This window comes from Sapajus apella, unplaced genomic scaffold, assembly GCF_009761245.1.
Source record: "Sapajus apella isolate SASKATOON/1434 unplaced genomic scaffold, GSC_monkey_1.0 scaffold6, whole genome shotgun sequence".
Lineage (NCBI taxonomy): Eukaryota > Metazoa > Chordata > Mammalia > Primates > Cebidae > Sapajus > Sapajus apella.
In genome coordinates this window covers 19,968,210-19,982,928 of record NW_022436946.1, presented here as the reverse complement: position 1 = coordinate 19,982,928, position 14,719 = coordinate 19,968,210, and the positions used below count along the sequence as shown (strand labels likewise).

General features: G+C 38.4%; 1 protein-coding gene across 4 annotated transcripts in view; it reads left to right on the top strand.

Annotated features, from left to right (window-relative positions):
* Positions 1 to 14,719, top strand: part of L3MBTL3 (L3MBTL histone methyl-lysine binding protein 3) — a 121,856-nt gene that overhangs the window by 72,191 nt on the left and 34,946 nt on the right. For all 4 annotated transcript variants that reach the window (XM_032274812.1, XM_032274813.1, XM_032274815.1 and 1 more), the window contains 2 exons: positions 1,103 to 1,205; positions 11,188 to 11,337. In XM_032274812.1, the coding sequence (XP_032130703.1) occupies positions 1,103 to 1,205; positions 11,188 to 11,337 (253 nt within the window). The remainder of the gene's footprint in view (positions 1 to 1,102; positions 1,206 to 11,187; positions 11,338 to 14,719) is intronic.

The following is a 14,719-nucleotide window of genomic DNA, read 5'->3' as shown; positions in this document are numbered from 1 at the left end:
TATTAGTATCCTAATAGTAATTTTATACAATAGCTTTGCAAAATGTTAGCACTGGGAGAAACTGGGCAAAGTATGAAAGAGATCTCCTTCCATATTATTATGTACAACTGCTTGCGAATCTATAATTATCTTAACAAAAATCTCAGTTAAATTCAAATTTTAGAAAAGGTACATGGAAAACTTAACATACCACCACCTTAATTTTGAAGGAAAATATATGCATTGTAGAAAAAAATATGTAGGAAATAAATTATTATCAAGTTTTAAAAAAAATTAGTGTACTTCTTGTATCTAGTGACTTCACTTCGGCATACTACATGCTTAAGGACACATGTACATGGTATTCAGTGCAGCATGTTTAGAATAACAAAGCTTGGGGAAAAAATCTTGGTTAAATAAATTGTGGTGTACTATGCTGTAGATACTACGCAGTAGTCATAAAGTATATTAAGATTGCAACAGAAAAACTTGTAAGACAAGAAGTTAAAACCCAAAGAAGAATATTGTGCCTTTATGTGGCAAAATACAACATCTATGTTGTGCCATTTATGTGGCAAAATCAAACAAAAGCGAATGTGTCTGAATGCTTAGAACAGTTTCCAGGAGAGCCCACACTAACCTTAGTGGTCAAAATGAGGGAGGGTCTGCAATGTAGAAGGAAGAGCATGGAAGGATCTGGAACTGTCCTTCTGGATTCTTCTGTGGCACTTGGAGTATTCCACAGTATGTGAGTATTCATGCTTTAATTATGTTTTTTACTTAATAAAAGTCGTTTGACTCTTCTTTTAATTCATATTTAGATATTTCTGGAATTTATGACATTTTGAAAGATTGTTAGATCAAAGTTTACCATTTTATTGTTGAAGAAGGATAAATAGCTTGAACAGTCATAAGGAAAACCCTTTAAACGTAGTGTCTTTTAAAATATTTTTTATTTTTATAGGATCCACTTTTTCTGTTTATATGTTTGTTCAAAAATTTGATTTTTAGGGAGTCTTTTTCTTCCTTATTCTGATCCTAGACATTTGACTCTTAACAGATTTTTGCTTAATATTTTGTCCTTTCATTCTTTCTTTCCTTTTTTTTTTTTTCTCTTTCATAGGCCCCTTGGAATTAATGGAAGCTTCAGAACACGGTGGCTGCTCAACCCCAGGATGTAAAGGGATTGGCCATTTTAAGAGAGCGAGACATCTGGGCCCTCACAGGTAGCTGTCACTCACATCAGGATTTCTTACATGATCAGATAAAGGGTACCTGTTCCATATACATGTATATATAATGAATTTCATGTATACCAAATTGATGTGAACTAATTTTAAATTCGGATCCATAGAAATGTGGTTGCCATGGTGACCATGTAAAAATGAAGGGAATATCTATAGTAAAATCTTCCTGGGAGAAAATGCATTCACGGTTTAAAATCGATTTACTCTAGCCTTTGGCTTTTCTTGGCAACTTGACTAGTTTTACAGATACTTAGTTTCTACAATAGTTATTTTGCATTGATCATTAATAATGAGAAGAGGGAAACTGTTGATATCATTTGGTAGAATATCATCTGATTGGGTGACTCCGTAATTTGAATAATGAGAGATGAGCTTATTGTAGATCAGCAGCAAAGATCACAAAAGGCACAACATAAATAGTCAAACATGAGAGTGCATTGACCCGAAAAGCATTTTTAAATATTTTTCTCTTACCCCTAAGTAACTTTAAAAAGAAACAAAATTTATGCATTTGAAATGTGATGTTTTTGGTGATTTGGGAATCTTTGTGGAGAGCTAAAAATATTGCTGAAGTACAGCTACTTGGGAGGCTAAGGTGGGAGGATTATTTGAGTCCAGGATTCGAGATCAGCGTGGACAACATAGCAAGATCCTGTGTCTTACAAAAAAAATTACTGTAATACTAAAAAATTCTTGTGATTCAACTTGCATTTTTAAGATATATTTTAAAATAATAATTTGTCAGTATAATGTTCTAACTACATTGCCCAGTAAGAAAAATGATTCTTTCTTTATCTAGTTTGTACAGGTTGTGAATCTAGGTCTTCAAAAATTTTGAAGATTACTGTACCTATTCCTCCAAGAGTTAATAGGTATTGCAAAATTGGTGTAGTTATTTTCATCTGGATACAGTTTTCTCTTTTTTTCATCTCTGTAACCTTAAATCCTTCTTATTTTCCTTTTTCAACACCCCTCCTTATTGTTTTATGAGGTTCAGTATGTTGCAGAGTGAGAAGTCTGAGCATAGACAGGATGATGATTCCATTTGCAAATCTTTTTGTTGCTTGTATGACTGCAAACCAAAAGTTATATGATACATCTTAGAAGTTATTAAATATTCCCTAGTGAAGGCAGCTGGATTTTCACCCATTATGTAAATCTAGATGCCAGAAATAATTCATGAACATGCTAAATTTCCGTTATTGTTTTAGTAGTTTTGTGTTGCTGTGACAGAATACCACAGACTGGGTAATTTGTAAAGAAAAATGTATTTCTCACCTTCTGGAGGCTGGGAAGTCTGAGATCCAGGGGCCAGCATCTGACAGGGGCTTTCCTGGTGCAGAAGGTGGAGGATGGCAAGAGAGCACGCATGAGAGGGCCAGAGAGGGTCAAACCTGCTTTTATTTTTTATTTTTTACATTTTTTGAGATGGAGTTTTGCTCTTGTTACCCAGGCTGGAGTGCAATGGCACGATCTCGGCTCACCGCAACCTCCGCCTCCTGGGTTCAGGCAATTCTCCTGCCTCAGCCTCCTGAGGAGCTGGGATTACAGGCACGCGCCACCATGCCCAGCTAATTTTTTGTATTTTTAGTAGAGACGGGATTTCACCATGTTGACCAGGATGGTCTCGATCTCTTGACCTCGTTATCCACCCGCCTCGGCCTCCCAAAGTGTTGGGATTACAGGCGTGAGCCACCGCGCCCAGCCAAACCTGCCTTTATAACGGACGCTCCCATGATAACGAACCCAGTTCTGCGATAATGTCATTAATCCATCCAGAAGGGCGGAGCCTGATCACCTCAGTATTGTCACAGTGGCAACCAGATTGCAATGAGTTTTGGGGGGGATATGCAAACTGCAGCATGTTTAGAAACTCATTCAGTAAACATTTACGAGTAGCATATTTTTCAGCAAGAACTAAGATTTATTGAGGGTTTATTTACTCTGTGCAGGGTATTGCTGTAATTGCATTACATATCTTGGATACCTTTCCTAACAGCCCTATGAGATAAGGACTGTTTTTCCCCCTCCGTTTTGGTGAGGCCACCGGGGTACTGGGGAGGTTAGTATCCGGCCTTAATTCATAGCTGGGGAGAAGGGAGCCCAGTGTTGCCGAAGGGTCTGTGCTCTGGACCACTCTCCTCTAACGGCCTCTCAAGACGCTACTCCATAAATTAGTCACAGACCCAACCTTCAAAGCATTCGCAGGCTGATGGAGCTATAAAAGCCGTATGTAATTTAATTAAAATATCAGATACAAAATAACACCAGCACTTTGGCACACATTTCTTTCTGCTATACAGACTATTCATTGGAGCAAAGATAATTTGCTCAAGTTGTGGAGAAAAAGAATAAAGAAAATTAAAGAAATGAGTAAATACTAACAGTATGCTGTTGAGGTGCAGTTGAAGATTAAACAAAACTTTTTGTGGTCTTCTGGTAGGAAGACATAGCTTCCAGCCGTGTCCATGGTCTCTTTTGGAGTACATTAGGCTTGAGTGGAGAGGTTTGCCTTTCACAGCAAGGTCTGTGGTAACAGTTGTGACCCCTCCCTGATGGCCCAGCCATTCATCAGGACTGCCTTTCCCAAAGTGTGCAAGTGGAACCTCCAAGGGTTTGTCAGCTGGGCCACACCCGTTTCACCAAGTTTCAGTGGTTCTATTTAGAGCATTTCTTCATAGATGCAGTGTTGTGCTTGTTAAGAGGATTAGAGGAAGAATTTATAGAGAAACCTGGTGAGGAACCCTTTCCAGTGGAATGAGAGTCATAATAGAGGATAACTCGTTTTCTTGGAATGAGAGGCAGCAGCACACCTGATGGCTTAAAGGACCAGCATCGATAAAGAACCAGTATTCATTTTCTTGTCACATATAGAGAGCATAACAAGCAGATTTTGTGCCTTGGGCAGAGCTGTTGGTTGACTTGAGCCTGTGGACAAAGGGTTGCAATTCACAGAACTCTGGGAGGTCCCAGCTTCTGCCCAAGTGCTAACTTCCCTTCTCCTCAGCCTTAGAACTGGGTTTTCTTAGACTCCCTGGCTATGCTGTCCTATTTACAGCGCTCAAAGCTCTTTTTCTGGCACGATATTAATCCTTAATAGGCACAGCCTGTTTTCCATTTCATTAGTAGACTTGTGGAGTAGCTTGCTGCATCATGGATATTCTTTGAAAGGTTCATTTCCCTGGCTCTTATTTTTGTTCTGAGTAAGAATGCTGTGTTTAGGAAAACATAATGAGAAGATTCTCTTTGGATTAATTTACTGAGAAACTGCATATATCAAAACATGTACTCTTTGCATAGATAACAAAGAAAGTTGCTCTTTTAGCAAAAGTAATCAATTTAATGAACACGTAAGCAAGAGATTTGTTTTGGCTAGCATTTGTTGTTACCTTCTCTGAAGATTTCAGTATTTGAATTTGATCTAAGAAGTGTTAAAAAAGAACATGTGTCTAAACAATGAAGCTTGATGATTTAATGGTTTTTAAAATGGTAAAGTATAAATGATTAGTGAAAGAGCTGGATGTGGGTATGATTTTCTCATCTTTAGGGATATTCAGGAGCCAGATTGCCCAATTGCAACTCTCCAGCGAGGGAACATTAATGTTGGTTGTGTCATGGTGTTTCCCTTTGTCACTTCATTTAGTTGGCCTACCAAGAGAGAGGGCAAGGAATGGGAAGAGATTAAAAGAAAGTTATATGTAAGTAGCCATTCTGCTATCGAATGCCTTCAGAACTGAATCTTTTCTATTGGATTTAGTGTTGGGGAAATTAAACATGAAAAGAGAAAAGAATGTTTCCAGCAACATCTAAAGGATATTAATGAAGTTCATGGAATGTTTTAAACAATAGTAACTCTCGTATGCTCCTTCAGGCTGTAAACATCATATTAATTCAGTATGCATCTACCCATGAACAAACCTTTGTAAAGTGCCTTAGTGTCATCTGCTGGGTTAGGTGGGGGCTGTATAGAGGAGAGGTTCTCTCTTTCTAAAGAGGCCAGTCTGGTGTAAACAGATTCTCATAGAGGCAGAGTGGAGCAGTGTTCAGAGAGCAACATCAGCTTTTTATGAGGGAAGCAGAGCATTCATAGTGAGGTGTGTTACGGTGTTTTTATTGTTGAGTTTTTGCTGATGTTCTTTTACACAACAAGAGTTAGATGTCACTCTTCTTTTTTAATAATAGTAATCAGTAGGATGTATTGATGACTTCCTATGTTCCAGGCACTGCTTCAAGGACTTACATGTGTGATCTCATTTGGTCCCCACAGGAGCCCTGTGAATGTTAGGCAGTTTTCTACTTCTTGTTTTACAGACGAGGAGACAGAGATTGGAAATGCTTAAGTAAGCGGCCGAGGTTGTACACTGGTGGAACCAGGATTGCACCCAGGCCCATAAGGCACTTAAGTCTCTGCTCTTCACTGCTGGGTGTTCATGTAGTGCACAGTGGTGTGATAGAACCCACCTCCTTTTTTTTTTTTTTTAACTGTTTTTTGTCGGGACAGAGTGTGAAAATGATTGTGCAAGCACTTAGAAATCTGGAGATGTTGCCTAATTGTTAAAAATATATACTTACAATTAAAAGGGTTTTTAAGATGGCATTGGAGAGCAGTGAATAAGGCAGCCCTTCTCCCACTCCTAATGAACCGACTGGTCTTCCCTAGAAAAAGCAGCCTCCTTAGAGGAGCCAGTGGGGCAAGTATTTGTATATTTAACTGATATGTGAAATAATTTGCTAATAGTATAGGATGCACCCCAATAAAGTGCTTCTAGTAGAGAACACTGTCATCCTGTGGGGGTCTATCCTTCTGCTTGCTGAGGAGTCACACAGCAGTAAAGAGTTGTACGTAGATGTGTGCAGCTGTATAACCATGACAGAATACACACATTATGTGGTAAGCCACACTTTACTAAAGTTTTTTCACTAGAAACTTAGTACATGAGAAATTAGAAATGTATAAGCCTAGTGAGAACCAACTCTTTCTATAGATGTTTAATTAACACTGGTGAGTTTTTTAAAGTTCATGTGCAGTTTTAGAAGTTAATAATTTTGTAGCTATACATAACAGAAATATGGAACAGGAAAAGCAACGTTTCTAACATGATGCAGATCACATATATTGCTTGTGTTCTTTGAAGTGACATAGGAGTGGTTCCAATCTTCAAAAACATAATTACTTGTGAATTTGACTCTTATTCCAAGGGCTAGTTAATGGGAGTAGATGAAATAGTGAAATACTGACCCATGTTCTATAGATTGGCTTTTGTTTTTAAAGCCGTCAGATAAGATTATTCTACAAAGCTCTATGACCTTGAGCCAATACTTAACTTTTCTGTGACAGTGTCCTCATTTATAAAATAAATGGGTGACAATAGTATCTGCTTAATAAGAATAGTATGATAAATAAAGAAGTTAATTTATATAATGTACTTGGAACAGCGCCTGACACATAGTAAGCACACAAGTCATGTTAGCCCTGTAAGCACAGACAGCAGGCAGCAGCATCTTGCTAGAAAATGGTACTCTCAGATCAAGTTCATTGTTATGGGTTAGGAATAAGGAAATTCTTCAAATATGTTATAGCGGTTATGAGACAGCCACAGTTCCCAATGTAATTCTATCAGGAATGAATTGAATGACAGTCAACAATTTCCCTTTTTAAGTCCCAAAGGGACTGACTGCTTCTTAGGATTGTGAGATTTAAATAGGTAATGTAAGCATTTGGCCTGGGTAATGCACTTAACCGCTGGTCTGTTTTGTTATTATCATCTAATTTCACAGATGAAACAGAATCTTAGAGCCTGTGCTTGCTTGTCATTGAGTGGAGGAAGAAGCAGCAGAGCAGGGTCAGAACCAGGCTCCCTGATGTCCCGCTCCGTGCCCGTCCTATCACCTGAGCTCCTTTTGCGTTTTGTGGCATTCCATTTTGTCATCACCACCCGCTTCAGGAGCCAGCTAGCTTTTCTCTCTACCCTCGAGTAGGTGTGAAAATGGGAGATGTGTTGATTCTCTTGGGTTCAAAGAGAGAGGGTTAACAGCTGATAGGCTACGCTTGGTAGATCATCTTGACTTACTCATTAGTAAATCACTGCTTTGAGGGCTGTCAATGTTTTTCCCTCCTTTCAGTTGAGAGTTTGAAATTGAAATTTCTCTCTGGTCCTGGCAATCTATTTTCCAAAAAAAAAAAAAATATATATATATATATATATATATATATATATTTAAACAGTCTCATTCTGGCCAGCAGTTTTGCCTCTCTCTTGAGCTATCCAAGTTTACATACAGTGATTTAGAGAGATAGTCTTTCATTTATTCAACAAATAGGTGAAGATGCTGCCCTCCTAGGGCTAAGAATCTAAATTGTCTACACTGTAACTGTAGTGCTAAATTGAGGACTCAGTCCATCTAAGAAGCCTGCAAGTCTTCCCATCATTGGAGGTGGATGAGATTAAGAAGAGAACCAGTCATTTTCTTCATATCCAGTAAAATTTCAATTTTAATGTATATACAGTTGTTTAATAATTGTAAGGCCAGGTGTTTAACAATGAGTGAAATGCTGGTCATGATATTCTAGGAATAGCTGCATACTGTTTATGTAAAGAAACTAAAAAAATTGTCTTTGAATTTTTTTTTTTACTGTCACAAAGCTCAAGCAGATAGCAAAGATGGTGAAAGCCTGAGGTTGGATTAGTAAATTTATCTTGTCAGAAGTGGTGTCAGGAACAGTAGGAGGAGCTAGTTGTGGTTTTTATCCTTTTGAGAGAGTGAATTTTTTATCATTTTTGGGTGAAGGGGGGCAAGAGGCATGATTTGTTGAAGATGATAAAGTTAGTTTTAAACATTTTTATTATAAGGTGACTCTAAGGCATCTGAGTAGAAAATGTTTAGTGAGCATTTTTATTCTCCTTGAAGTCAAGATGAGTGTTAGGTCTAACACCTCCTGCTAGGGAGCCACCAGGGAGCGAGGCTTCTCTTTCTTAGGCCTTTGGCAGTTAGTTACAGTGTAGGCAAGAATCACACACCTGCCAATCAGATGCTGCCATACGTGCTTTCCATCTTGAGGAATGAGGTGAAGGCAGGTCAGACCTTGCGATTGCAGCCTCCATGGAACTGAGGACTAACTAGTTCAGGGCCTGGAAAGGGCAGGGGGGCTGAGAGCAGTGGCATGAGAACCACATGCCCAGCACCCTCCTCCCGTGCAGATCGTTTTGAGGGACTGTGTTGCTTGTACCCTGCTTTCTACTCAAGCCTGATTTTTCTGGCCTTCCTCATTGAGCTATCAATGCTCTTCCAGTACGTTTTTTCTGCTCAAGTTAGGCAGAATTGGTTTTGGTCACCTGCATCCATGAACTCTGAATTAGGATCCCGTGAAACATATAAAGGGCTGGTATTCAAGAGACATCATAGTTGGGAATGGGTTTTCCTTCACCTTACTACTAAATGAACAAGGTGAAATACTACCATACGCCCATGCTCAAGGCAGTGCATGAAATAGCGTTTTCATTTTGCTGAGCTGCTTCATTGCTATGTGGCCTTGGGCAAATAGCATCTCTGCTTGGATGTTAAAGCAAATTCCACAATTTCTGGTATTGCCCCCAAATCTTCTTCTCCTTAGTCATTCCATCTCAGAAAAAAAAAGGGGACCTCTCTTACCACCCAGTTCTTCAGCCAAAAACAGAATGGCCATTCCTGAATTCTTCTTTCCATTGCTCCCTATATTCCATCCATCTGCAGGTCTTCTTGGAATGACAAAGGACATTCCTCTTCATTTGCCAAATGACTCTCCTCTTCATTTTTGCCCCATCTCAACCACACAAACCCAAGTTATGTCATATCTATACTCTTAAACAACTTTTCTTTCTTCAATTCCATCCCATTGAAATCTTCTCTGCTTTCAAAATCCCTTCTCCAAAAAGACAGAAATAACTCTTAAATAACTTTTCTTTCTCTAATCACATCCCATTGAAATCTTCTCTGCTTTTAAAATCTTCTCTCCAAAAGGCATCCTGAGTGATCCTTTAAAATTGCAAATCAAACCTTATTGTTTTCTTATTTGAAGATCTTCCATCAGTTTCAGATGTAATGTTTACTAAAAATATAACATCCTGACTGGCCTGCTAGGCCCTACGTGATTTTTGCCTGCCTGTTTCTCCTAGTTCATCTCATCCCCACCACATTCTAACCAACCTGGTCTCTCTTTCCCTCAGGCAAGCCAAGCTTTTCCTATTGGCACTGCTCCTCCCATCCCCTGGAACATTCTTCTCCATGTTGTTTACTTACAGGTCTTCTTCCTGACCATTACAGCTCTGCACGGGTGCTTCCCCTGGAACGAGGGCTTTCCTTACCACTCCATCATAGCATTCTCACACTCTTTCTTACATGACAGGATTTTTTTTCATGGAATTTATCACCATATTTTTATGGTTATCTGATTTATGTGCATAATTGTGCATTGCCAGTCTCCCCCTGGAATATCAGCTCCATGAAACCAGAGAGCTGGTTTCTTGTCTTTGTTGTCCATTGAGTTTCCAATGCCTGGAAAGGTAATCAGCACCTAATAGATACATGATAAGTGCTTGTTTAATAAATGAATAAAATAAAGACTGAAGCTACTTAACTGTTATAAGCTTTAATTTGTTGCATGAAATGGCTTTCTCTAGGACGTTGGCAAGATAAACTATTGCATGTAAAGCACTTAGCCCAGTGCTTGATATATCATAAGTGCTCCATAAATGTCACTGTATTTTGTTTCTGTTGATGTTGGGCTTACATTATATAAATTTATGTCAACACATAATCAGATATTATTTGCTTTCTTCTTTTGCATAGCTACCAGTGTAGAGTAGCAGCACTGAAAGAAAATAAAGTCAGAATTTTTGCGTATGAGATATCTGTGATAAATTTTATAGGCCATTATCAGAATCACCTGGCAGCCCTTTTCAACCCTTCCTTCCTTTTCCTAGGAGGGTGTATCAGATTCTCTTGGTGGATGGTAGCTAGATACTGTTTAAAAATTTTCCCTGGGTGATTATCAACATTCTCCTTGTGATCTACACTGAAGGAAAGAACACAGAAGATTCTAATGTAATTTACCTAAGTCCCAAACTATTTCCAGATTTAAGAATGCTTCCCAAAAGCAAAGAGGCAAGATAGGCAGTTATTAAGAGAGGCCAATGTATGTTGGGCTCTGAGATAAGGCGGTTGTCTAGTTGTTTCGGAGACTGGAATGCTAAGGCCCTGGGCACAGGAGTATACTAACTAATGGTGAGTTAACAATGAGTGACCTCAATTTCCTTACAGGAATGATCACCAAATGAGACCTGAGAGACCCGCTGGCAGTCACAAATGGAAGGGAAATGAGCGCGATGCATCATTATTCAAGTTGGCCTCTCATCCTTTTTCGTATTAGGGACAAGATTAGCTACAAATGGATACATGTATTTTCTAGAACATCAGGCATAGGTCCAGACCTGGACACAGGAACAGCCCATGAAGAAACCTCCTTCCTTTGGAGGATAGTAACTATTATAAAAGGAAATTAAATAGCATGTGACTGCCCTGGACCTGAAGGATCCCCTTAGGAAGCAGAAGCAAATCTGCTCCATTAACCAATCAGTCAATCTCTCTCTCCCATCTCTGTCCTATGATTTCTGAAGCATTTCATTCCTGGGGCTGATTGTTCCCAGAGACGTGCACAGAGGGAGTCCTTCTGTGACCCTTGCTCAGTTCTAAAGATTGCAGCAGATTCTTTTTTAAAGTCTAGTGCATAAACCTATTTCCTATTTGAATATATTTGTTATGTTTTAAAGATACAATATGCTGTATGTATGATCATAAAAAATAACATATTCAGTTAAATTTTAGAATTTTATATTCTGTAGCCTGTCATTTTGATTGGAAGAAGTATGGCCTAATGGAAATGTTTAATGTTCTTTTTTTCTTTTCTTTTCTTTTAATCTGTTAGCGCTGCCAACTGTCCCTACTCAGAAATCAATTTGAATAAAGACCGTATTTTTCCAGACCGCTTAAGTGGTGAGATGCCTCCGGCTAGTCCATCATTTCCAAGAAATAAAAGGACAGACTCAAATGAAAACTCTTCATCCCCTGAAATCAGGTAATCAAAGAACTAAGATTAGCATTGTTTAGAAGTACTGTAATTGAAAGAGATTTTATGTATTTTAGATGTTTTATGTTCTATAGCAATGTTTTCTTGGAGATTGTTGTGAAATGATGGTAGAGATCAGTACTCGAACTTAAAAAAAAAAGAGAGAGAGTTTATAAAAGCATGCCCAAATCAGGCAGAAGTTTTCTCTTGTTCATTTTTTTAAAATTTGCTTGGTATTGGAGGCAGAAATTCAAAAATTGCAGTCATTTTACTACATATAGTTAATATTTCTGCATGACTTGATCAATACTTACATGCAACCTTTATCAGAAACAGCAGACTCATGAAGTATGGACATTATTTCTTTTAGTGCTCATTATGTGCTAAGTAATTGCATATACATTATTTCGTTTAATTATTAATATGTTAATTGTATTATAAGCCCAGTCATTTAGTTTATAGTTGAGTTGGAATGTTTAACCCCAGTGGTTTATTATGTAAAGAACCAAATTGAAATATCTTTAAGCAGGTGGTCCATGCCCTGATATTAACTGAGGATGCTATTAAAAGAAAAAACAGATTAGGAAAAAGATACTTCCTAATACTTAGCTTTCGGATTTTTATTTTATAAATTACTTTAAGACCTAAGGCAACATAGTTTATTTTTATATATAATTTCTGTTATTCTGGATGAACCTAGTGGGCATTTAAATCATTGCATTGTCATAGGAGTAATGACATTTAAACTAAGGGATTGTTCTCCTTATAGAAAAGCAGTTTACCCTATGGATGGAGTAGGGGACACCTACAACTTCCTCTAGTATTAACAACAGTGATGATTTTTATAAATCCTTAAAACTGCGACAGTTTACCAACTCATTTACCAAATCCCAGCATCCAAAAATGAGGGTCACTTGAAAAAATTTTAACAGGATTATTTGAGCCTGGGAGGTCCAGGCTGCAGTGAGCCAAGATCACACCACTGCACTCTAGCCTGGGTGACAGAGTGAGACCCTGTCTCAAAAACAAAAACAAAAATTTAACTTTAAAACATTTAACAGTTATCAGTTCACCTAGACATGATTATAGATACAGGGTTCATTGACTAAAAAGATGGTAAGAATACCTAGACTTTAGATTTCAAAATTATTTTTAAAAAGTTTAAAAATTGTTTATTGTTTAAAAAGTATCAACAGAATATTCAGAAGGGTTAGTAGTTGCCTGTTGCAGGTTTTTGAATAACTGTCTGGGCGCTTGGGCCAAATACCTGGTGCCAAAGTCTTCTCACAGAGCAAAGAAGTGGTTGGTTGGATGATTTTGTGGGTTCCTTTTAGCTCTAAATCCATGTAAGAATAGCGTAATCTTTGTAGTGGATCTAACCATTCCGGTGCTCTGTCTTCTGTTCAAGTGCAGTCCTATCCTTCCTCATGGTCAGCATTTGTGATCAAGGAAACAATCTGACATTTTCAAGTTTTCGATTTATAACCCATTGCACATTTTTCGTGTCTAAATCTTTTTAAATGATATTTTTGCCTATACCTATTAATAATTATCATAGTAATTATCACTTATTAAAACCTAATTATTACCTAATAATTATTACCTATTAATAATTAAATGAAATAATACAAATGCAACTACTAGGCATGCCATCTTTTGAGTCAGTGAAGTCTGGCCTGCCATTACCTTTCCTTGTCTTTTCACTATTTTTGTGACTTTTCTGCAAAAATGAGTAGGTTTGAAAGTTCCCATCCTCTCTCTGGGGTTTCAGTGAAAGCCTTTACTCACTGAGACCCTGAATTGACTCGCTTAGGATTGTCACCTCCACTGTCAAAAATAAAATGAAATATGTGTCCCTGCTTTATATCACTGTATGTGTGCAAAGCAGTACTTTAGTTTGCCGGGAGTCAAGTGCGAAATGAAAATGTCTGAAGCAGCCTGTGAGCTAAGTGATCTGCAATGGCTCCACTCAGAAGGTGTTAGTGGTAGGAAGTTTGATTACTGTTGAAGTATGCAGCAAGGCTGCTGTTAGAATTCTGCCAACCGTCTCTTCCCCTTCCAAAGCTCCCCGTCTTCCGTCCTGACTCACAATTTTTCTAAGAGGTCAAAGGGCCCTTCTCCCTTCCTGTTGGTCTCTTACAAACCTTAACTTCGAGTGTAACCCATGGCTGGAAATAGTGTCTTTAAGAGTTAAAGAAATATCCTTCCACTCATTTCCCAGTGAGTTTCCTTCTTTTCGGGAAAACCCTGAGCATGCCACATTCCTAGTAATACTATGTTTTGAATTGTGTGTATGCAAGTGTCGTAATCATTTCAAAGTGTCTCGTGATTATTGTGAAAATGATCAGAGTGTCCATGTCTAACCCTTGAAAAGGTACTGGCAGAGCAGCAATGACCTTCCTCTGGCCTGAGATCAGCTAGGAGTGAGAAGTAGTGGTAGGACTCAATTTGTCATAGTGTCATGACTTGATACCTCTCGCTAGACACCCTGGAGTCTTTCTCTTAAGGGTTCAGAGGTGAGCCCTCTGTAGAGGTGTTCATTGGCTCTGCATCTTCTTGACTCACCTTGTGTACCAGCTTTGGCCAAAACTACAGTTTTATATATAGGAAATGTAAAAGAGCTACAACTTAGACTTTCCAGCTATTTATTTGGAGTTTTATATTTTTTCTTTCTTCTTCCCACATAACCAGAAAGCAGTAAGTCAGTTCCACCTTGGATAAATCAGCTGTATACAAAGAGATTGAAAAATAAAAAAGGGTATGAGGATACTGAGCTTTCTGCTTAACTCAAAAGAATTTAATGTGTTAAAACCTAGAGATAGTGGCCGCGGCTGGGCATGGTGGCTCATGCCTGTAATCCCAGCACTTTGGGAGGTCAAGGTGGGCAGATCATGAGGTCAGGAGATCAAGACCATCCTGGCCAACATGGTGAAACCCTGTCTCTACTAAAAATACAAAAAAAAACATTAGCTGGGTGTGGTGGCGGACACCTTTAATCCCAACTACTTTGGAGGCTGAGGTAGGAGAATCACTTGAACCCAGGAGGCAGAGATTGCAGTGAACTGAGATCGCACCATTGCACTCCAGCCTGGGCAGCAGAGCGAGACTCTGTCTAAAAAAAAAACGAAAAAACAAAAACAGTAACCAAAAAAACCTGTCAGTAGCAAGTAATCTCATCTTCATGTAAACTTCTAGGATTCCTGTAAAGTATCTGTAAAAGTAAAACTAAAATAAATACTGATATATTTTTTAAAATTATTAAGCATTTTCGAGGTGCTATACTTGGAGTGTCATACATTATACAAGTATGGTTCTTGTTTCTTCTAGCAGTTTTCCTCAAGTGTTATCTTCCTGAGTAAATGCTGTCAGTGATGCCTGCTGTTTTTCTGCT